Source organism: Gracilinanus agilis, chromosome 5 (assembly GCF_016433145.1).
Source record: "Gracilinanus agilis isolate LMUSP501 chromosome 5, AgileGrace, whole genome shotgun sequence".
Classification (NCBI taxonomy): Eukaryota; Metazoa; Chordata; class Mammalia; order Didelphimorphia; family Didelphidae; genus Gracilinanus; species Gracilinanus agilis.
The window spans coordinates 309,508,922-309,529,904 of NC_058134.1; the positions used below are offsets into that span (position 1 = coordinate 309,508,922).

The window sequence follows — 20,983 nt, forward strand, 5'->3', positions numbered from 1 at the left end:
TATCCAGTACCAACATACCTCTCTTTCCAGAGTTTTACCCTGGTCGTTCTCTCCAGAATGGACTAGTAGCTCTGAGCCCACTTCCACATTACATCTCCAGCCTCCCATCCTGGCACGAGCCATCCTTCATGCCTTCTCTTCTCTGCCTCTGGAAGCCTTATCTTCCTCCAAGGTACCACCTCTCCTCTAGGAAGCCTTCCTTGATCACTCCCAATTAGTAGTGTTTTGTCCCTCCTCCAATTACCTTATTTTTGTCACTGACTGTGCCTTTTTTGCCTTTGTACCCCCACGCCATCCACATGGTGACAGAGGGCATTATCAACCGATCTTTACTGAGTGGGGGCGCCTCATCCTCCCCTTATTATGGGGTAAGGGCACACTCACTAAAGGGCTGAGGTGGTTAGAGGTTGGAATGAGATCATGAGGCAGCCGATGGGGACGAATGTTGGTGCTGAAGCTTTCTGGGAATCCCAGTGCAGATGTATCTTTGCTGGACCCACTCTCTGCCTTCAGGATTCAGACCTCTAAGGAACAGCTCTCCTAAATGGAGAGTTCAGCATCCCCAAAGAGCACCTGTTGGCATCTTACCCTCCCTGGGTGGTGGTGCCTTCTTCTCCAAAGCTGAAAAGAGGTTGAGGCACAGGCAGTGGAGGAAATTGGAACATGCCTGATTCAGGGCTGGATGACTTAGAGGGAAGAAAGAGAGAAACACTTGAGAATCCTTGGTCTAATAGTCCCCTTCCTCCCTGCCCCCCTCAACCCCAAGACAATGCCTTGTCTCGATGGAGGCTCTCCCCCTCATTTACAGGAAAACCCTTACACAGGGAGGCACATTGTCCAAGAAGGGCTTTGAAGGGCAGCTCCCTTTTGTCCTCTCTCGTTCGATTCTTTGGTTGGGAGCCAGGATCGGATTTATATCAGGGGCCTTCTGTTAACGAACACCTCTGTATGTCTGGCATAGCTCTTTGGGGACCTGCTAAGACCGCCCCCCCCTCAAAGGGCCCCTAACTGTCTTCAATCAAGGAGAGCTGCTGCGACATTTGCTTTCACCAAGGAGATTGTGCCTTGGTTCGGGGCAAAAATGGGCCTGAGACAAATCGGAGCACAAATAATTTGGCCAGAGACGCCTGGTCTATTCCAGGATCGCAGTGCAAGGCTGCCAACAGGGAGGGTTTCCCCTCTGATGCTGTCCACTAGAGCCTGGCTTTCCTTATTCAGAGATAAATAGCAGGGGCAGCAGCCTCCCAATGGCCAAAAATATACTGGGGATCCTGAAAACTATTCTGTAAGCCCAGAGGCGGGTGCCAGCTCATAAAAGGGATGGCAGATGGCTATTAGTGATTTAAGCAACATCCTGGGTCTCCCCCTCAATCAGCCCACCACCTAGCAGGTGCTGGAATCTGGCAGCCCTGCCTTCCACAGCCACGTGTGGGCATGGGGCTGGGGGTGATCAGTTATCTGCCTCACAGGTGGGTTTGCAAGTCCATCAAAAAGGCAAGAGGAACAGAATTCTGCAAGGAGACAAAGCAGGATCCACTTCTGAGATTGCTTGGTTTGGCTCTTGGCTGGTTGGTTTTTCTGAGACTGGGCCCCCATCTTGTCCTTCCTGGGAGGACAACTGCCCCTCACAAGTCCAATTCCACTGCAGATTAGCACAGGAGCTTTGACAGGCTTTGATTCTGGCCTCTCCTTGGGCAGCTTCTACCTGGGGCTCATTAGGTTGGAGCTAGTTTTTGTGTGAAGCTCAGGGGACCACAATTTCAGCCTCCCCACAACTAGAACTAGATGGTTTTAAGAAGCAGAGTTCTGGGGGCAACTGGGTGGCTCAGTGGATTGAGAGTCAGGCCTGGAGATGAGAAATCCTGGGTTCAAATGTGGCTTCAGACACTTCCTAGCTGTGTGACCCTGGGCAAGTCCCTTAAGCCTCACTGCCTAGCCCTTACCACTCTTCTGCCTTGTGTGATAATTAGATTAAGTCTACACTGCCCATCTTTAGATTTAATCACCAAAGGTGAGAACAGCTCTCATTCTGGGAGGTCCGTAACCCATGTGGAACCAATACACAGTATTCACACTAAGACAGAAGGTAAGGGGTTAAAAACAAGGAAAAGGAGCAAGGACCTTTGGCACGAAAGGGCTGCTGACTTACAAGACTATAGTCTGAATGGCAAAGGTCCATGGGGCTGGCAGCTGAGAAGCTGATCTAAGGCTGCAGGTCAGCATGGTATGTTGGGAGCCAAAAGCTCAGGCTAGAGAGCCTTGGTCTGCTGCCCTGGGAGACATGGTCAGGGCTGGACCTAAACCAGCCCCACTGTGCTTTGCAGCCGTGTGAACCATCTTTGATTATTAGTTTGGACCAGGCTATCTCATCTTGAAGCATCGATGTTAGCCCTCAAACCGGAGCAGGAAGTGAATCCAAAGGTCGCCACCTCTCCCCTTCCTCCCTGCCCCAGGCTTCTGAGAAGCCCTGGGAATTGGCGCACCTCTGTCCACCGCAGAAGCGGGCCTTCAGCTCCATGGTCAGTCTGATGAAGGAGGAGGAAGCTGGGAGGAGAGGAGGGAATTAATTCTGCATCAGCGTTAAGATCTCAAAGAAGCAGCCTTCAAACCCTCCAATATTCCTTCGGCTACATCAGGCAAAGGCCCTGGAGAGATCCACCGGCCCTTTTGGATTCCTGAGCCCACTCGGTCTGCCAGAGCCTGGGTTTCCTTGTTAGGAGATAAGGAGGGGCTTTTAACTGGCTCCAGATTTCAGGGGACACCTGGGAAATGTACCCTTTTGCCTCTCTCTTGATCTCTTGAGGAAGGTCCAGTTTTCCTAGTCCTACAACCTGCCCTGGGTTCCAGTGAAAGTTACTGTCTTAGTTTAGTGCCCCAGACCCCACTGAGTCAATATAGACTGACTGATCCCCACTAAGGGGATTGATTCCAAGCTGAAACAACTTCGCAAGGTTTCCCATTCTGTACTCCAGGGAGGGAGGGAAGGAGGAAGGAGGAGATTGCTCCTGACTCGGGTTCCTCATCTCAAATAAGGTAGGTGGCCTAGGTGAGCTCTAGAATGCTGACCCACTCTACAGGTGTGAACTGATGAACTTTGGCAGGGAACCACCAGATACAAAACCCACCCAACTCCCTTTCCATGGGAAGATGGCTAAACAAAGAGCCCTCTGATGGGGCAGCAATGTGGCTTGGTGGATGGAGAGCCAGGCCTAGCGATGGGAGATCCTGCATTCAAATGTGGCCTCAGATACTTCCTAGCTGGGTGACCCTGGGCAAGTCACTTAAGTCCCCACTGTCTAGCCCTTACAGCTTTTCTGCTGTAACCATACAAAACCCACTGATTCTAAGACAGAAGGAAAGGGCTTAAATAAACATGGAGTCGTCTAAGCTGGGCTTGCCCTGAGCCAGGCCCCGATGCTCCCTACCCAGCTTCTTGGAGAATTTCTCCTTCATGTGGGGTACAATGACGAACAAGTTGCTCAGAATCAAGAGGAAAGTCTCCATCAGTGCGGGGTGAGAGGCCTGCTCAAAATGCCTCTATGAGCAGGGACAGAGGAAAAGAGATGAAGGGGAAGATCGTGCAGGTCAAAGAGTCAACCAATACCAATGCCAGACCCGTCCAGAGTTGCCCCGAGACCCAGGTCTCTGTCTGAGCCTCTGGGACACCAGCCCTGGAATGACCCTCACTCCAGACTGCTTTCTTCCGCAGAGAGCTAGACCCAAACCCCACACAGAGTGCCCAGTGCCAACCAGGCCGGCTTCCTGGACTGCGTGTGAAGGAGCCTCTTCCTGTGCTGAGGGCAGCCCAGAGCCAGGCTCTCCAGAGCAGCAGAGGCCATGGTGCTCCCACACAGCCTGCCCCTGAGAGCACTGGAAGCCTTGGGACTGCTTGGGAGTTGTGTAAAAAGCACAGAAAGAACCAGCCTCGAGTGTGGCAAACAAGGAAGCCCCCAGCCCAGAGGAGGAGTCTGCAGTGCCTCACAGAAGGAGCCTTCACGGAACCAGCTTTCCCCTGAAGGCAGGGACATAGACTCTCAGTATCCCTTCTGATGCACAGAGTGCACACGATGGGCCCGGGGAGGCAGGAGTTAGCCAGGAAGCCCTCCCCTGCTGCCCACGCCTCTGGTGGAACCAGCTGTCGCCAAGGAAGTTGTGGGGGCAGTCCATGGAGGTACTTTGTACTCACTCTGCCCCCTGCCCAGGGGCTGAAATTGGGGGGGCCTAGAAGAGCATCCCAGCAGCCTTTAGGCCTGGCAAGCAGCTCCTGCATCCCCTGCTCTGCTTTCTAACCTTCCCGCTGAACTGCCTGCACAGCTGCTTCTATCCTAGGAGAGCTGAATAGATTTGGACCAACAAGACTGTCTGTCAGGCCCCTCAGTCTCCGGGGGCACGTTGGGGTGCTTAATCCCCACAGATCTCTCCACTTCAGAGACACCGAGCCAGCGTCCTCAGCAGCAGCTCCTGTCTCTGGGAGAAACCTCTCTGAAGAAAGCTCCTGTGCTCCCAGGACATCGCTGAGGCTGTAAGTCTTAAAGCAAAGAGAGGCAGTGTGGCCCAGCAGATGGAGAGCTGGCCCAGGAGTCAGGAAGACCCAAGTTCAAGCCCAGCCTCTGCCATCCTCATCTGTGGAAGGAGTTCTCATTCCTGGAGTTCCCCCACATTAATGAAATCCCAGAAATGATGGAAACATAACAGGAAACAAAAATGGGAAGATGGGCCTAAAGCCCCCCCACCCAATCCCAATGTCCTGAGCCACGATGGACTTTGAAGCCCAGTTAGAAACGTGGCATCCTGAGTTTTTTTATTGTATGTGGGATACGTAAACATGTATGTTGGGTAACTGGAAAAAAAATATACAATTGCATTTTTAAAAAGAGAAACATAGAACCTGTGGTCAGCAGCCACCGTTCTCTGGTCACTGAACCACTCTCCTTCGCTCCTCCCAGACATCTGACCAGCCTCAGTCTCCTGCCCCCATCCCTGCCTGCTGCCCTGCTGCCACCCACCCAAGCCATCCCGCAGTCACCCCAGCTACCATGACGATGGGGATGCAGAGAGAGTCGCAGGCGCTCAGGAGGAACTCAGAGAAGGTCTCCAGGGTGTCTTTACTGTCACTGCTGGGAGCCGTGAAGGGGTTCTCCCAGGCTGATGGGTCATTCCGAAACTCCACCGCAAGTCTGGGAAGCAGAAAGCAGCAAGGCCATGCCCTGGGTTTCACCTGCTTTGTACAAAAGCCAATTTGTGTGGTGGGGTCCAGGGGGCAAATCCTCATCCATAAATCCTTATTCCACTCTTCCAAAGGTTCCAGATACTTTGCCTCTGTGTGTGTGGTCCCTCCACAGATGCTGATTGCATCCCCTCCAGGATGAATTGCTATGGCTATAAAAATTAAGAGTCCACTGATCAACTCCTGGAGCCCCCTGGAACTGAGCTGGCTGGGCTCCTGTGAGATGGCCTCCAGGACCTCAACATGTATGGTGGCACCGGAGGCTCTCCACAAGCAAGAGAGAAAAGCCATCCAGCCCCAGGGAGGTCACTCCTCCCATGTGGGACTGGCACTGCCTCAGTTTCCTCCTCTGCCAAAGGGGTATAAAAGGTGTCCCTCCACCCCAAAGCTAGGAGGAAAGAGCTTTGAAAACCATGAGGGGCTATAGAAAGGTCTCTCTGAGGGTGTTTCCTGGGTCTGACATGAGGGCCCTCACCTGCAAGCATTTTGGAAGCCCTTCAGGGCACCATGGAGGATCTTCCCCTGCTGCTGCCGCCCAGTTCTGCCAGGACCTCGGCTCGATGGGTGACCCTGGAAGGAGGCCCAGGCCCCAGTGAGACTTAAGAGGCCCTGGGTTCAGATCCTGGCCCTCATACTTGTTCCCCATGTGACCCCTCTGGGCCTCAGTTTCCTCATCTGTGAAAAGACAGGGTTGGACTCCACAACCCCCAGGCTTGATGTTCCGGAAGGCTATCCTTGGGGACCTTAGGTCTGGCTCATCGACTAACTTGGGGAGATGCAGGGAGGCGGATACCCAGGCCTGAAGCTGAGCTCTCTGACTTCCCCAACTTCCAAACCAGCCTTCCTTCCCCTCCATGGTACTCTTGTCACAGAGCCAGGCCCAGAGTCAGACTTCAGGCAGTCACTAATTGTGGGACTCTGGGCAAGCCACAGATCTGCCTCAATTTCCTCCTCTGTAAAATGGGGCTAGAGGTGGGGTGGAGAAGGTGAGAGGTTCTGCTCAGCTCCAAGTCTGTAAATAAGGGCCCATTTCTCACCCCCCAGACTCTAAGATAGCCTCTCCTTTAAGCTGTCATCTTCCCTGGTGCCTCCCCTGGGGTCTTCAAAGAGGCCGGGGCCCCAGGACACCCTGCGACTGTCTCCTGCCCCCTTACCCCTGGGAGAGGCAGAGGCCTCCTGCTCACAGGCAGCACCAGGTCTGCACAACGGGTCAGCAGGGTTTGCACCAAGGCCTGGAGCTCTCCATACGGCACAGGAGGTGAACTCAGGTGGTCCATCCTGCCAAGGACAAGAGGAAAGTGGGCCCAAGCATGTGCTTGAGGCCTTCCCAGCTCCGAGGGGTTCTAGTTTTGGTTCGGTTTGGAATTAGATGTCCCCTGGCTAAGGGATATGCATAGCATTGGTTCAGCTGGCCCCACTCCAGCCTCCGAATGTGCATGAAGCCAGAGGAGGCAGCCTCTCATGGGCAGCCTTTGTCCAGAGGACAGGGGAGCCTGAGTCTCCTGGACCAACAAAGTCTCCGGGATGGACAATAAGTCTGTCCCTGTCCTAGAGAAGATGAGGGAGTGAATGGAGAGAAACCTCCTCACTGCAGAAGGATGAGCGGCTCAGAGAAAGTTCTGGGATCTATGTTTTGGCTGTTGCTTCCTGCCGTGTGACTTTGGGCAATTCCCTTGCTTCCTCCCCTGTAAAGTGAGGGGTGGGACGAGAGGGTCTTCCCATTGTCACATTCTCTGGCCTCAAGGGCTGCTGGGCCTCAGTGAGTGAGTCATCAAGTATTGAGTCAGGTACTGGGGATGACTGCAGAGAATCCTAAAACTCTTCATCTCTTCTTCTTGGCTCCGGCCCCCGGGCCCCCTTTCTTCTGTGCTATCACTGTGCCCCCCCACACTGGCGGAAGACTCTCACCACCCCCCCCCAGAGGTAGGCCTGCACAGGAGCCTTCAGGTATTTTACTATTTTCAAAAGTCAAACATTATTGCATGATCAGTTCTATTTTTTTTAATTTTATTTTTTTTAAACCCTTAACTTCTGTGTATTGGCTCCTAGGTGGAAGAGTGGTCAGGGTGGGCCATGGGGGTCAAATAACTTGCCCAGGGTCACACAGCTAAATGATCAGTTCTAAAGGGCATTATCTGTGTTCGTCCAGCTAAGGAGACTTGACAAAAAGGAAGCTGATACTCAGGTGAGGCAGGACAAGCTCTCCCTTAAGCAAGCGCAGCAGGGGAGGCTGGGAGGGTGCGGCAGTGATGCAGACCCTGGAGGGGGCAGGAAGGGCCCCACAGACCGACCCCTCAGAGACACTGAAAAACAAGAGGACGGAGGCGGCGGCCACAGCATCTTCTGCGCTGGGAGTTCTTGTATGGAAAACACAGATGTGACTTCAGAGGCAGGGGCAGAGGGGCTGTGATCTGCACTCATGAACCGCCCTCACCAGAAGGGCTCCTCACGTTTCTAGAGCACCCCCCCCCCGGCCCAGGTGACCCACCAAAGTAACATGGAATCTTAAGGACTGGAAGGGACCTCAGAGCTTATCAAATACTACTGAGTCACAAGTCCCCTCGACAGGACTTCAGGCAAGCAGCCAGTCATCTAGCCTTTGCCTGAACCTTTTGACTGACAGGAAGCTCACCCCCTAACAGGGCTCTTAGGAAGAAAGTCTGTGAACCTTCGAGTGCTCTAGAAATGGGAGCTATCACCTCACAAGACAGCCAGGGCTCAGAAGTTCTAGCCAATCTCCTTGGTCCAAAGGTCCAACCCAAGAGGTCAGGGGAGACACCAATGCCAAACGGTGACACCAGACACAAGTAATCGCGGAGGAAGCTCCCGGCCTCAGCTCCTCACCTGAAAAAAGCTGCCACACCATTGATCGCCTCCATCACAACCTCCTGAACACAGCTGCCGATTGCCTCCCGGAGAACCCAAATGGCATCTTTGCAGGTGGCCGAGTTGGTAAAAAGTTTGATCTCCTCTGGCTGCCTGGGAAGTAGGAAAGGATCGAGGGGTTTATCTGAAGCCACCTCCTAATCCTGCCACTTGTCCTGCCTGTGCCCTCTCAGCCCAGCCATGACCGCCTGTGGCCACCCCTCTGCCCTGCCCATCCATCCTCTCTCAGCCTGGCCGGCCGTGGCTGCCTGTGGCCACTCTCTAGGCTTACCGCTTCAGGATCTCTTTGAAAAGCAGCAGACCCTGCTTCAGGAGTTCAGAGTTGTTCAGCTGCAAGATTCCCTTCAGGCTCCGTACCAGCGACTCAATCCCTACATTGTGGGGGACAAGGTCTGGGGGTGGCCCCCGACAGTCTGCCCTTTGCCACCCTCCAGGAAGAGAGAGTCATGAGGGACGAAGGACAGGAAGTCTTCAGAAGAATAGAATATACCTGCCTGGGCAACCAAGTCATTTCCACTAAGCCTGATTAAGCACTAGCTGTGTGCAAGGCCTTGGGCCAAAGTGGCCGCCGAGCCAGCATTAGCAGTGCAGCATTAGCAGGCCCTAGATATTCCCCCGGGATCCTGCGGGAGACAGAGTCCCCAGAACACCAACTCCCAAAGGGCCAAACCTACTTCCGCCATGCAGGGCAGAGCCTGGGCAGGAATGGTGGGGAGAGAGAAGAAAGGGAAGGGAAGGCAGCCTTTGTCCTTCCCCTAATACCTCCAACCCCACACACGTAGGCAGAGCTTAGCACAGTGCCTGGCACACAGAGGCGCTTAATGTTTGCTGTCTCAACATGGAAGTCCCCCCTGGCTAGTCCAGCTCTTTCCAGGCCCGGGCCCCCTTCAGCACGTAGCCCCGGTATCAGGTGCCGAGGCCCCTAACATGGGCAACAAGGAGAGAAGGGCAAAGACCAGAGACATTGCAGAGGATGGGTCACTCAGGCGCAGTGACCAACAGAAAAGGAGGGCTAAGAGACAGGGAAAGTCCAGGGAGGCTGGACAGCCTAAGCAGGTCCCAGCACGAACCATACACGGCGTGGCACTTGGAGAAGAAGAGGCGCTCTTCAGTCAGGAGCAACAAGCAGCTGTACACAGGCCAGAGGAGGACCTCGTTGGTGCATGAGAGATGCTCAAACAGGAACTCTGCAGTGGGTGAGAGGGACGGAACCCACCAATGCAGTCCCACGTTACTGAAAGCCCTTCTCTGACTAACACTGTACATTTCACAGGGGGAAGGGACTCCAGGGGCCAGAGTCCAAGCATGCCCAGAAAAGCATCCCGACAGGCCGTCATCTTGTTTGAAGACCTCCAGGGGTGAGCACCCCCTCCCTCACAAGGCAGCCCATTCCATCGGCCTCAGACAGCCCTAACTGTCAGGACAGTGCTGGTGAAGTCTTCATCTGAGGGCCTGCGGCCACCTCATCCCATTTGTCCCTTGCCAGGAGGTCTAGGGACCCTCCAGAAGAAGGGGGCCTGCACTCTACTACCTGGAATGTCTGCGTAGATGAAGGTCTGGGCATACTTCCCAGGAGAATGGACCAGCACACCCACCATGCAGTGCGCACTGGCCACCTGCAAGATTTCGTCTCTGGACATCAGCAGCTAGACAAAAAGACAGAAAGCAAATATCCCAGACTCACCGCCAGTCCCTGGGAGCAGAGACTGAGGGAGCAAAAGGACACAAGAGCAAAGAGAATGACAGACAGAAAGAGAAATTTGGGAGTGACCATATGGGAGACACCATATACCACGATAAGCTCCAAACTGATAGAAAAGGCTATACCAGTGGGGCAGCTGGGTAGTTCAGTGGAGTGAGAGTCAGGCCTAGAGACAGGAGGTCCTGGGTTCAAACCTGGCCTCAGCCACTTCCCAGCTGTGTGACCCTGGGCAAGTCACTTGACCCCCATTGCCCACCCTTGCCAATCTTCCACCTAGGAGACAGTGCACCGAGGTACAAGGGTTTAGAAAAAAAAAAAAAGGCTATACCATACACAAACTAGAGAAGGGAAGAAGGTGCCTTTCACAGCTAACACTTGAATTCTTAACTAAACTAAGGCCAAACATTGTCACAGAAAAAAAGGCAGGAGGCAACTATATGGCTCAGTAGAAAGAGAGCCAGGCCTGGAGATGGAAGGTCCTGGGTTCGAATTTGACCTCAGACACCACCTAGCTGTGTAAGCCCAGGCAAGTCGCCTCACCCCAAATGTCTAGCCCTCACCATTTTTCCACCTTGGAACCAATACTCAATATTGATTCTAAGGCAGAAGGTGAAAGTTAAAAAAAAAAAAAAAAAAAAAAAAAAAAAAAAAAAGCCCTCATGGAAGACAAGATGGATAATTTCCATAAGAAAACCCAACAATACAAATCCACTGGCATAAGCAGGCTGAAAGTAGGTGGGCAGAACCATTCTCCATTAAGAAGTCCATCATTTGGGTGCAGTGCTTGGCAGACCCTGAGATAGCTGGGTGACACGGTCCCAAGCATGGAAGAAGAGAAAGCTCAGAGGCAGCCAACAGGGCCGAAGTCCAGTGTAAGCATAACTGGTGGCAGGGCTAAGTGTCCAGAGCGCACGTGAGAGGCTCTGTGACAGTGGTGGTGACCAAGGCCAGAGCCCCTGGCAGGAATCACCTTTTTCAGCACTAAGGGGAGGGTGCTTTCTTTGGGTGGCAGCTCAGCGTTCTCAGAAATCCCCGCCTCCCCTGACGTGCTCATTATAACAGACACGAAAGGGTCATATTTCAGCAGCTGTCTCAGCAAACCTGTGAAAATAAAGATGAGAAAACCTTGAGAGGACGAGCTCCGAGGCCAGAAAGCAGACCCCTCCCTTTCCCCCCCCCCTCCGAATCACATCCTCCAGGAAAACAGTCCGGCTCTCTCCTCTGGAGCCCCCAGGACTTTCTTTGCACAGAGCAATGAAGGAGTGAATGAAGCTCAATCTAGGAATCAATGCTCAAGTAGTTGGTCTACAATTCAACAAAGTGCCGACCAGGGGTAAGGCCCCGAATTAGGCGCCACCCGCCACATCACGCCCAGTGGAGCCAGTCCCCTGGAAAAGGCTGTAGGTTCTCCAGATCCCTTCCTTCACTTCTATGGGTGCCTCTCCTAAATGCCAAGGCTTCCTCCCTCCCAGACTTCATTAGTGTGGTCACCTCCACCCACCACTGAAAGAGGCCATAACTCCTCCTCCCAACTCTCGGAGGGCTTTCTTTGGGGGCCACTGAGGACCAGTCATCCACCCAAGGCTGGTGGGGCCTGGGAGGAAGCTTTTCTCCTTTGAAAGGACCTCTCCAAGCCCATACCTCTCTGCCATTGCCTTCAGGGGCCCCAGATCATCTTCACGTGCCTGGATGGCCCTCAGGGAAGCCTTCTGCACAGAGCTGGCAGCAGACATCCTAAAGCGGGAAGCTCTTAGGCCTCCACGACCACTTCCCTAGAACCATGGCCTCACCCATGCAGTTAACCTGCAGCTCCTTTGTCTGGGCGTTATCCAGTGTGGTAAGAAAGAGGGGACACAGCTTCTCCCTGAAATGGCCTGAGAGTTTCTCTGCCACAGTGGGAGAGGAATATAGCTTCCCATACAGATAGCAGACTGCAGCCTTCACTGCCTCATTGGGGTACATCAGACCCCTCAACTGATGCTCCACGAGGTTACCTGCCCAGGGAAACAGCAAAAAGAACCATGGGCATTGGCAGGAACAACTGCCACCAAGAACCCAAGACCCGACACATGCAAAAGCCATTATCATTCTGATATCTAACATTCGCCCAGTGCAAGCCTCCCAACAGCCCCACTTGGGAGGCAGGAGGAGCATTATTGTTCCCATTTTACAGATGGGGAGACTACTGATCATCCCATTCTAAAACCTCAGAAGGAAAGCCAGTAGAAAGAACTCTGAGTGGGGAGTGAGGAGACCTGGGATCTAGACAGAGAGGTACCAGTTGCAGAACAAGGAAGTCCTCAGTCAAGACCAACCCTTTCATTTTGAGGAAAATGAGGCTGAAGGGGAACAATCTGCCAGAGGTCTCCAGCCAGGAAGCCCCAGAAATGGGACTTGAATCTAGGCTTTTCCGACACCCCTGTCTCGTTCTCTCCCTCCTCTCTTGGAGTCTGCAACTTCACAAGGAAGATAAAAAAAAGGCAAGTGAAAAATCATAAGGCCACTTGCTGAAAAAATATATGAGCAGGCACCCAATTAACATGATGAAAACAGGAGCTGCTCCCATTTCGATAGTGTCTTTTTTTAAACCCTCAATTTTCAATTAGAGTCAGTACTAGGTGCCAGTTCCAAAACAGAAGAGCAGTAAGGGCCAGACAACGGGAGTTAAGTGACTTGCCCAGGGTCCTACAGTTAGGAAGTATCTGAGGCCTGATTTGAACCTCAGACCTCCCATCTCCAGACCTGGCTGTCAATCCACCGAGGCACCTACCTGCCCCTATCTAGCATTTTGATGTTTACAAAGTATCTTCTTCCAAAAGCCCTATAAAGTAGCTAGTTTAAGCTTTATGATCCCATTTTAGAGATAAGATAACTGAGGTTCATAAGAATGACATGTTCTTGCAGGAACAGAAGATAACGAAAAAGTCAAGGCAACATCAAAGGCAGGGAGAATACAGCTGAGGGAGCAGCACTCACCATGTTCTACCACAAGGATCTCAGCAAGAGAAGGGATGGCATCCACCATTTTTCCCAGAAGAGTCACAATGGCCAGGCTGCCCTCCATGGTGGGCATCTTACAAAGCTGTGAAGGAAGTCATAGCAAAAGCTCATGTTTCTTTAGTATTTTAAGGTAGAAAAAGCACTTTCTTCACAACAACCCTATGAGGAAGAGAGTGAAGATTATTATCCCTGCTTTCCAGATAAGAAATTGGGATGATAAAACAGGTTGTACCAAATCCCATTAGCAAGGCCCATCCCAAAGGGGAAAAGTGGTGCTAAAGTGCCACGCCATTTCCTGCCCCGGCAGTGGGAAGAACATCTCCCCAATAATACCTAAAAGGGATGACAAAGCGAAGAGCACCCAGGGAAGATTCACAGGTCCTGAGCCCTGATGAGTTGGAAGCTAGACAATGTGAAGACCCCAGTCTCTCTGTCCCTCTCTCTGTCTCTCTGTCTCTGTTCAATCAACCCACTGTGGGCAGAATTGGGGACCAGGGCCTGGGCATCCGATGTCTGAAAACATCCCAATTGCTGCTGTGAAAGAGCTTATTCTCCAGGTTGGAGGTGGACAGGAGTCCCCAGAATGCCCATCCAAGTCAGATTATGAGAGGAGCGGAGAAGAGGTGAGCAAGGGATTCAGGCAAGTTTTCTTTCTACAAAAGTCGGCATCTCCAGTGGCGCTGCAAGAAAGGGAAGGATGCCAGCGGGCAGATGGCGGGAGTCAGAGGCTGAGCTGTGCCTGTTGTCTGGACGCAGATTCCCAATAGCTGCTTGAAATGAGGAAGAAGAGGGAGACCCCCCCCAAAACATGGCACATCACTGACCTCTTTCTGACACTCTTCCAGCAAGCAGTGAATATACGGCTCCAGCTTTGGTTGGATGAGAAGCTGAACAAGGACTAAGCAAAAAGAATAAAATTAAAACAAGCATCTGCCAGGCTCACTGGGAGAGAAACAAAGATAAGAATGGCTGTCACCTCAAGGAACTTAGCCTTTGATCTGGGGGAGACAGAAGAAGCGGGGAAAATCAGAATAGACTGGGTGAATGAATGAGGAAAGAAAGGCTAGGTCAGAGAACATGCCATCAGCAGATGGCTCGCAGGGACCCAGGACTCATCTTTCCTAGGCCTCAAGTGGGAGACCCAACCTGGCCTTTCTATTTCTAGCCAACTGATGACTTTAGTCCAAGCCATTCCATTCCCCTGCCCCAGGTAGGCCTAGTTCTGGCCCTGGCCCTAGTTAATACAAGGCACAGGACCTGCCCGCCTTGATAACTCAAGAAGGAAAGAGCAGCAGTGGGATTCGAACCCAGGTCTTCTGATTCTGAACTGAGTTCTCTTCACTATCTCCCACCCACAACCTCAGGCAGGAGAAGTGGATCAGCCTATATCTACCTCCTACCTGAAGCCAAAGGTTCCTTCCCTGTACTTTTTCTCCATGCCAGAGGACCATCATCGTGAGCAATGGTATTCCAGAGCTATACTACCTGCTCCCAGGTAGTCTGTATTCTTTAGAGGCCTTTCTTGCCTCTTCCTTGCCTGAAGAAAACTGGCAGCTGTTCCCTCTCAGTGCTGCCACAGGGCCGGCCCATGGCCTCCCCTCGCTGCCCCTTCTAACTCGAGCTTCCACTAGGGGGCTTGAAAAATACACAGCTAGGCTGGCAGCTTACATATGCTTAGCTTTGCTGAACAGCCTTTTCTTTCTCTTTCTTTTGGTGGTTACTTGCTAGGAAGGCTGGTCTGCGGGGGGACTGGACACAAGGGCGATGGGGGAGACAGGAAGACGAAGAATATGACGCCAAACGAAAATGTGTGGAACCCAAGAGCAAAGAGTCACTGTGGAGCCCCGGGGGACTGTCCTCTCAGCAGAGTACGAGCGCAGGCGCCCAGTTTTGTGCCATCTTGGTTCTTAACTTTGTTCCAGCAAAGAGGGGCAGCCATCAATGGACAGCTTTGCTGCAGATGTATGTGGCATGTCTGCCACCAACATGTAACAGGAAGAGTTCCACCTCACCTTGAATAGTGAATTCCAGCACACTGCCATCATCTATGCTGCGAAGTAGTCCTGGGGAAGAACAAGCCACAAGGACATATCATGAATGGTAAAAATCACTGCACCCAGACAAGGGGCTCAGTGGATAGAGAGCCAGGCCTTACAAACAGGAGGTCCTGGGTTCAAATCCGACCTCAGAAGCTTCCTAGCTGTGTGACCCTGAGCAAGTCACTTAACCCCCATTACCTACCCTTAATGCTCTTCTGCCTTGAAACCAACATACAATATTGATACTAAGGCAGAAAGTAAGGGTTAAAAAGTGAATCACTACACACTCCTCCTGAGGTCTACAATGGGGATTGGAACCTTTTTTATTTTTCCAGAATTTCTTTCTCCTCCTCATCCAATACTTCAGATCCATCCTTTTAGTGAATCCACATCCTGGCTTAAAGGCACTTTTTTTTAAAGGCACTTAATCTGGGGGAGGAAGAGAAAGGGAGAGGTATACGGTGTGCTAGTCAATACTCTACCACTAAAGCCCCTTCCTATCGTCTCTGATACTAAGCAAGGACCAAACAAGTCAGATAAAGAAGGGTCCTTAGCTAAGTGAGGCTGGCCAAGCCTGGTTTCCTCATCTATAAAGTGAGAAGGGTAGTCTGGGTGGTCTCCAGGACCTTTTCCAAATCTATACTCCTCTTTTCAATGGGCCCAGAACATATCCATCCTCTGCCCTAGAGGGCAAGACGTTTTCTTTCCCCATGTTCCTCATTTCTGTTGGTGGCACCGCCATCCTCCAGGTTAGTCAATAGCCATTTCTTAAACCCCTGCTCTATATGCTGATCACATCAAGGTCTTTGATATCCTCAATCAATCATCAGGCACAGGCTCAAGAGTCCTTTTGGAGGAGCTGCCTTGGTGAGGAGAAGAGCTACCTCTATCAAAGACTGGAAGATGGAGTGGGAGACGTCAGAGATGTCAGATGAAAACAGAAGGGGATGTTCTCAGCAGTCGGCCTTCATTTGGGGGAGAGCTGACAAGGGAGTGAGGGTGCTAGGAGAAGACCGAGGACAGAAATGGAAGTTTGAAATCGCCATTGTGGAACAGAGTCAGGTAGGGAGGAATAGGATTTCCTTGCATCAACAAGAGCCTGGGGGAGATCCGCTAGCATCAATTCATATGAATAGTCAGTAAGGTACAGGTCTGACCATGTCGCCCACCTCAGAAACCTTCACTTGTTCCCTATTGCCCTCTGGAGAAGATATGGTCTCCTCACTCTGGCACTTGAAGCCAACCCCACTGTGGCTCCCACCAACCTCCCCAGCCTTATCACATTACTCCCCTTCATCCCAATTGTGCTGATTGTCTCCATCTCCTGCCCCTATGCATGGGTACCAGCCATGCCCTCTGACTGGCCTGTGCTCCTGCCTCCTCAGGTGACTTCCCATCTCCTCAAGGAAACCTTCCCCAGCCCCTCCCATTGTTAGCCATCTCTCCCTCCTCAGACCAATTTGGGCACCTCGTGGAGTGGACTGAACACAGCAGGCGCTTCCTAAGTGCTCACAGACTAGAAGAGCCACTTAGGAATAGACACTCGATGTTGTTCACATCCTTCGGGTGGGGTGGAATTCCCTACCTGCTCATCACTGTTAGCCTTTCTAGAACCCAATGGGCATTCCCTAACCTGACAGCCCCAGAGGAGAGTCCAAACCTAGCAGACAGGCGGGCATTTCTTGCCATAGACTTCTCAGGGTCTTCTGCCTCTCCTGGGCACCACCCCCTCGTCTTCCCCCAAATTCAGTTGTTGTGACTAGAAAAAGGACAACCCAGGCAGAGGGCTTTGACACAAACTCTCTTTGCTATCCAGCTGGGTCAGATGATTTCGAAGTCCCCCTCCAGGACTCACCAAAAAGAATGTCTATGAGGCGGATGCAGACCATCTCATTCTGAGCGAAAAGTTGTGTGACCTCCCTGGTGTGCCTCAGGAGGGCATCATGGAGGCAGGACAGCATGTGTTTCTTGCGCACCAGCTTGAGGAGAAAGAAAAGATGTGTTCTTTTGCCAAGGAAGTGAGAGCCACATTTCAAAGGGTTCTTGTCATCTCCTCCCCTAATTTCACGCTCACATCACAAGATGGCAAGGAGTGGGCAAGGGGATTCATTGGGCCTGCCCTGTGACCAACACTGAATGAAGGGTAGGCCTTTGCCCATGGCAGCTAGGACAATGGTCTGTAACTGGGAACTCCTGAGGCAGAAATTCTGTCTACTGCTGCAACTCATCATCAAAGAGATGGGAGAATAAGTGGTTAAGAGCCACATGTGGTGTGCCTTCCATAATGACAAAAGCAACACGGAAATATGTATCATATGAAAGTACAGATATAACCTATATCAGACTATTCGTCACCTCCTCAGGGAGTGGGGGGGGGGCAAAACTTGAATTCTAAAATGGCAAAAAACAATTATCAAAAATTGTTTCTACATGTAACTGAAAAAGAAATTTAAAAAAAAGTCATATGTGTTATGTATTAGAGCTGGTTCTTGAACCCACCTACCAGGGCTTCCCAAGTCCCTAGCCAGCCACTGCCCCCTCACTTCTATCTGTGAACACTTGCCTCACAAATATGCCTCCGAAATGCCCCATGAATGTTTGTAGGATGGCATTGGCTCCAGTACTCAGCATAGTGCCTGGCACCTACATAACTGTTTAATGAATCCTTCTTGGGGCAGAGCCAAGATGGCAGAGAAAGTACATAGGCCCACCTGGATCTCTACTAAGTTACCTGCCAAAAAACTATGAGATAACAGCTCAAAACAAATTCTGGAGTAGCATAACCCACAAAAGGATGGGATGGAATAATTTTTCAACCCAAAACAACTTAGAAGGCCAGCATGAACTATCTAGGGCACTGGGTTAGAAATGGAGCTCAAAGCAGCATGCCAAGGCAGGCCCTGCCATAGCAACAGGTGTTGGGGGAGCTGAATCAGCAGCAAAGGCTTCCAGAGTGCTCAGCCACATTTGGTAAGGGGGAGATGGGCAACTGCTCAGAAGGAGATTACAGGAGTCTCCTTTGCTGCCTATGGGCACAAGACTCTTGTCACAATGCCCCTAAATAGCAGTCCCAGGGCTCAGTCTCAAGGTAAGGAGAAGCACTAACACATACCAGCACTTGAAGCCACAAGGGAACAGGGAACCCTAATCATATTTCCAAGGAATAAAAGAGTACTTGAGGTTACTCACAGGCCAGAACACAGCATTACATCATTCCATCATGAAATAACTGAAAATTTATAAATCCCCAGAACCAGCTCTGAAGGCAGCTGCACAAAGAATTTGAAGCCTGGAACAGTGCTCATTCCCTTCTCCAGAGTTACAGAGCCCAACATTAACAGCTGGTTGTTTTTGTTTTTTAGTCAAAAGAAAAGAACAATACTGGAAAATGAGCAAACAACAACAAAAAAGAAACAACATAGAAAGTTATTTTGGTGACTGGGAAGACCAAAACACAAACTCAGAAGAAGACAACAAAGTCAATACTATTGCATCGAAGACTTCCAAGAAAATAGGAATTGCTCTCAAGTCCAAAAAGAATTAAGCAGGGAGCTAAAAAAGGATTTTAAAAATCAAATAAGAGAGAAGAAAAACTGAGAAAAGAAATGAGTGATATAAGAAAAATCTTGGAAAAAAGGTCAACAGCTTGGTAAAGGAGGCACAAAAAAGTATTGAAGAAATTAATCTAAAAAAAAAGAAAAGGCCAATTAGTAATGGAAGCACAAAAAATGAAAAGAATTACTTAAAAACAGGGGATTCTGGGAAGATGGAGGCTTAGATGGAACAAAACCTCAGACCTCCATACCCTTCCTCACCAAGATAGAAAACGAAGCACTTCGAAGGGAAAGAAAATCAAATCTAACAACAGGACAAAGCTGGGGGACCCTACTGCTGGACAGATCAAGAGGTACACCAGGAAAAAAAAGGCCTGAATTCCTGAACTGTTGGGTTTGAGGGTAAGGAAGAAGGAGAATCCCAGGACCCCTCCCTGACATGCCGAGTGGAGTCTCCAATGACTCCTGGAATCTCTGGGCAGCCAAATGCATTAGTCCAGAGAGACAACCTTGTTGGCACCGGGTTAAGGGCATTGAACACAGACACAGGGAGGCAGCTAGAGGAAAAACACAGAGAGGGCACCCTAGACACAACAAAAACTCTCCATCTTGCCTCCCCCCCTTTCTCCCCAGGTTTTAGCCTCAGGACACATCAAGCCAGCCAGATGAATCCCACCCTGGATTAATCCCATCAATAAGAGAGATAAGAAGTCTGCAGAGAGCAGGGAAATTCCAACATCCCTCCCCCATAGACTGCAGAGAAAGTGGTTACAAACTACTATTACCAGCTAAGGAAGATCTTACATCAAAGTGCATTAAAATCATCTGCTTAACTTAATCAGCCAGCAGAGCAGAGAAGGCACAGGATGGAAAGAAGGGAAAAAAATATGAGTAAACAACAGAAAAAGAAAAAAGAAATTACAATTGACAGCTTCTTTCCAGGAAGTGAACTAAGAGCAAATTAAATAGAAGAAGAACAAGGAACCCCAAGAAAAACCAAAGAAACTCCAAAGAACTGGACACAGGCTTTGGAAGATCTCAAAATTCAATTAACTCAAGAACTCAAAAAACAATCAAGAGAGGCTGAAGTCAATTGGAAAAAGTAAATACATGAACTAAAAACAAGAAAATAATATCTTGAAAGCCAAAATTGACCAGTTTGAAATGAAACAAATAAGGTGAAAGATGAACTACAAAGAAAATCAGACCAGAAGGAGAAGGATAACCAAAAAGCCAGGGATGGAATTCAATCTTTAAAAATCAGAATCCAACAAATAGAAGCAAATGACTTCACTAGGCAGCAAGAATATATAAAACAAAATCAAAAGAATGAAAGAATTGAATAAAATATGAAACACCTCACTGACAGAACCAACAATCTGGAATACAGATCTCAGAGAGACAATTTAAGAATTATTGGTCTCCTGGAACATCATGACAAAAGTAAAAACCTGGACATCATCCTATAGGAAATTATCCAAGAAAACTGCCCCGACATTCTTGAACAAGAGGGAACAGTGGAAATTGAAAGAATCCACAGATCACCTCCTACATTTAATCCACACCTAACAACTACCAGTAACATTATAGCCAAATTCAAAAATTACCAGACCAAGGAAAAAATATTAAAAGCTGCTAAGAAGAAGTCATGCAGATACCAGGGAACCACAGTTAGGATACACAGGATTGTTGTCCTATTGAAGGACCAGAAGGCATGAAATATAATATTCTAGAAAGCAAGGGAACTGGGTCTATAACCAAAAATCAGCTATCCAGCAAAACTGACTATATTCTTGCAGGGGAAAATATGGTCATTCAACAAAATTGAAGTCTTTCAAGCATTCATACAGAAAAAAACTGGTCTTAAACAGAAAATTTGCTGCCCTAACACAGAACCCAAGAGAATCACCAAAAGGTAAATAAGAGAGGGAAAAAAAACAAAAAACCATAACCTTTTCTTTAAGAGACACAATAAGTTCAAATGATTTGTATCCCTATAAGAAAAGATGATATTGGTAACTCTTAAAAATTGTTATTACCATCAGGATAGCTAGAAGAAGTATACTCAGAGGGAACAGTGATAAACTGCATAGGATGAAATGTCAAGATATATATATATATATGTATATATATATATAATGTCAAGATATATATATATACATACATATATACATATATATATGTTTAAATATTTATAAAGCTAGAGGTAAAAAAAGAAGATAATATTAAGAGAAATGGGGAAAGAGACAAAATGGAGTAAATTTACATTCCATAAAGAAGTGTGTGGGAGTAACAGGGGAGAGGACCAAAAACACTGGAAGGGTAAAGAGGTTGGAGAAAGGAAATACTTAATTCTATGTGCACTGAAATTAACTTAAAGAGGGAAGAACAATCAGATCCATTGGAGCAGAGAATTGATTCACACCCTATAGAGAAGTAGAAGTGTAACAAAAGGACTGGTGGGGAGGGAAACAATACTAGGGAGCAAGAGAGGGAGTGGGGGGGATAGTTTTTAAAAGACCCTAAAGAATAATAAGAGGGAAATAAGAAGGAAGGGGGAGAAAGGGAAGTACAA

The 20,983-nt window shown here is 49.7% G+C and overlaps 1 protein-coding gene across 1 annotated transcript in view; it reads right to left on the bottom strand.

Annotated features, from left to right (window-relative positions):
• MEI1 (meiotic double-stranded break formation protein 1) overlaps positions 1–20,983 on the bottom strand; it is a 75,708-nt gene that overhangs the window by 47,478 nt on the left and 7,247 nt on the right. The window contains exons 2-17 of the mRNA XM_044679304.1: positions 16,710–16,833; positions 14,828–14,878; positions 13,640–13,713; positions 12,792–12,897; positions 11,606–11,809; positions 10,786–10,916; positions 9,645–9,759; positions 9,184–9,300; positions 8,385–8,484; positions 8,072–8,206; positions 6,382–6,505; positions 5,703–5,797; positions 5,036–5,177; positions 3,426–3,537; positions 2,484–2,544; positions 589–686 (exon numbers count right to left, since the gene is read on the bottom strand). Coding sequence (XP_044535239.1) covers positions 589–686; positions 2,484–2,544; positions 3,426–3,537; positions 5,036–5,177; positions 5,703–5,797; positions 6,382–6,505; positions 8,072–8,206; positions 8,385–8,484; positions 9,184–9,300; positions 9,645–9,759; positions 10,786–10,916; positions 11,606–11,809; positions 12,792–12,897; positions 13,640–13,713; positions 14,828–14,878; positions 16,710–16,833 — 1,789 coding nt within the window. The remainder of the gene's footprint in view (positions 1–588; positions 687–2,483; positions 2,545–3,425; positions 3,538–5,035; positions 5,178–5,702; positions 5,798–6,381; positions 6,506–8,071; positions 8,207–8,384; positions 8,485–9,183; positions 9,301–9,644; positions 9,760–10,785; positions 10,917–11,605; positions 11,810–12,791; positions 12,898–13,639; positions 13,714–14,827; positions 14,879–16,709; positions 16,834–20,983) is intronic.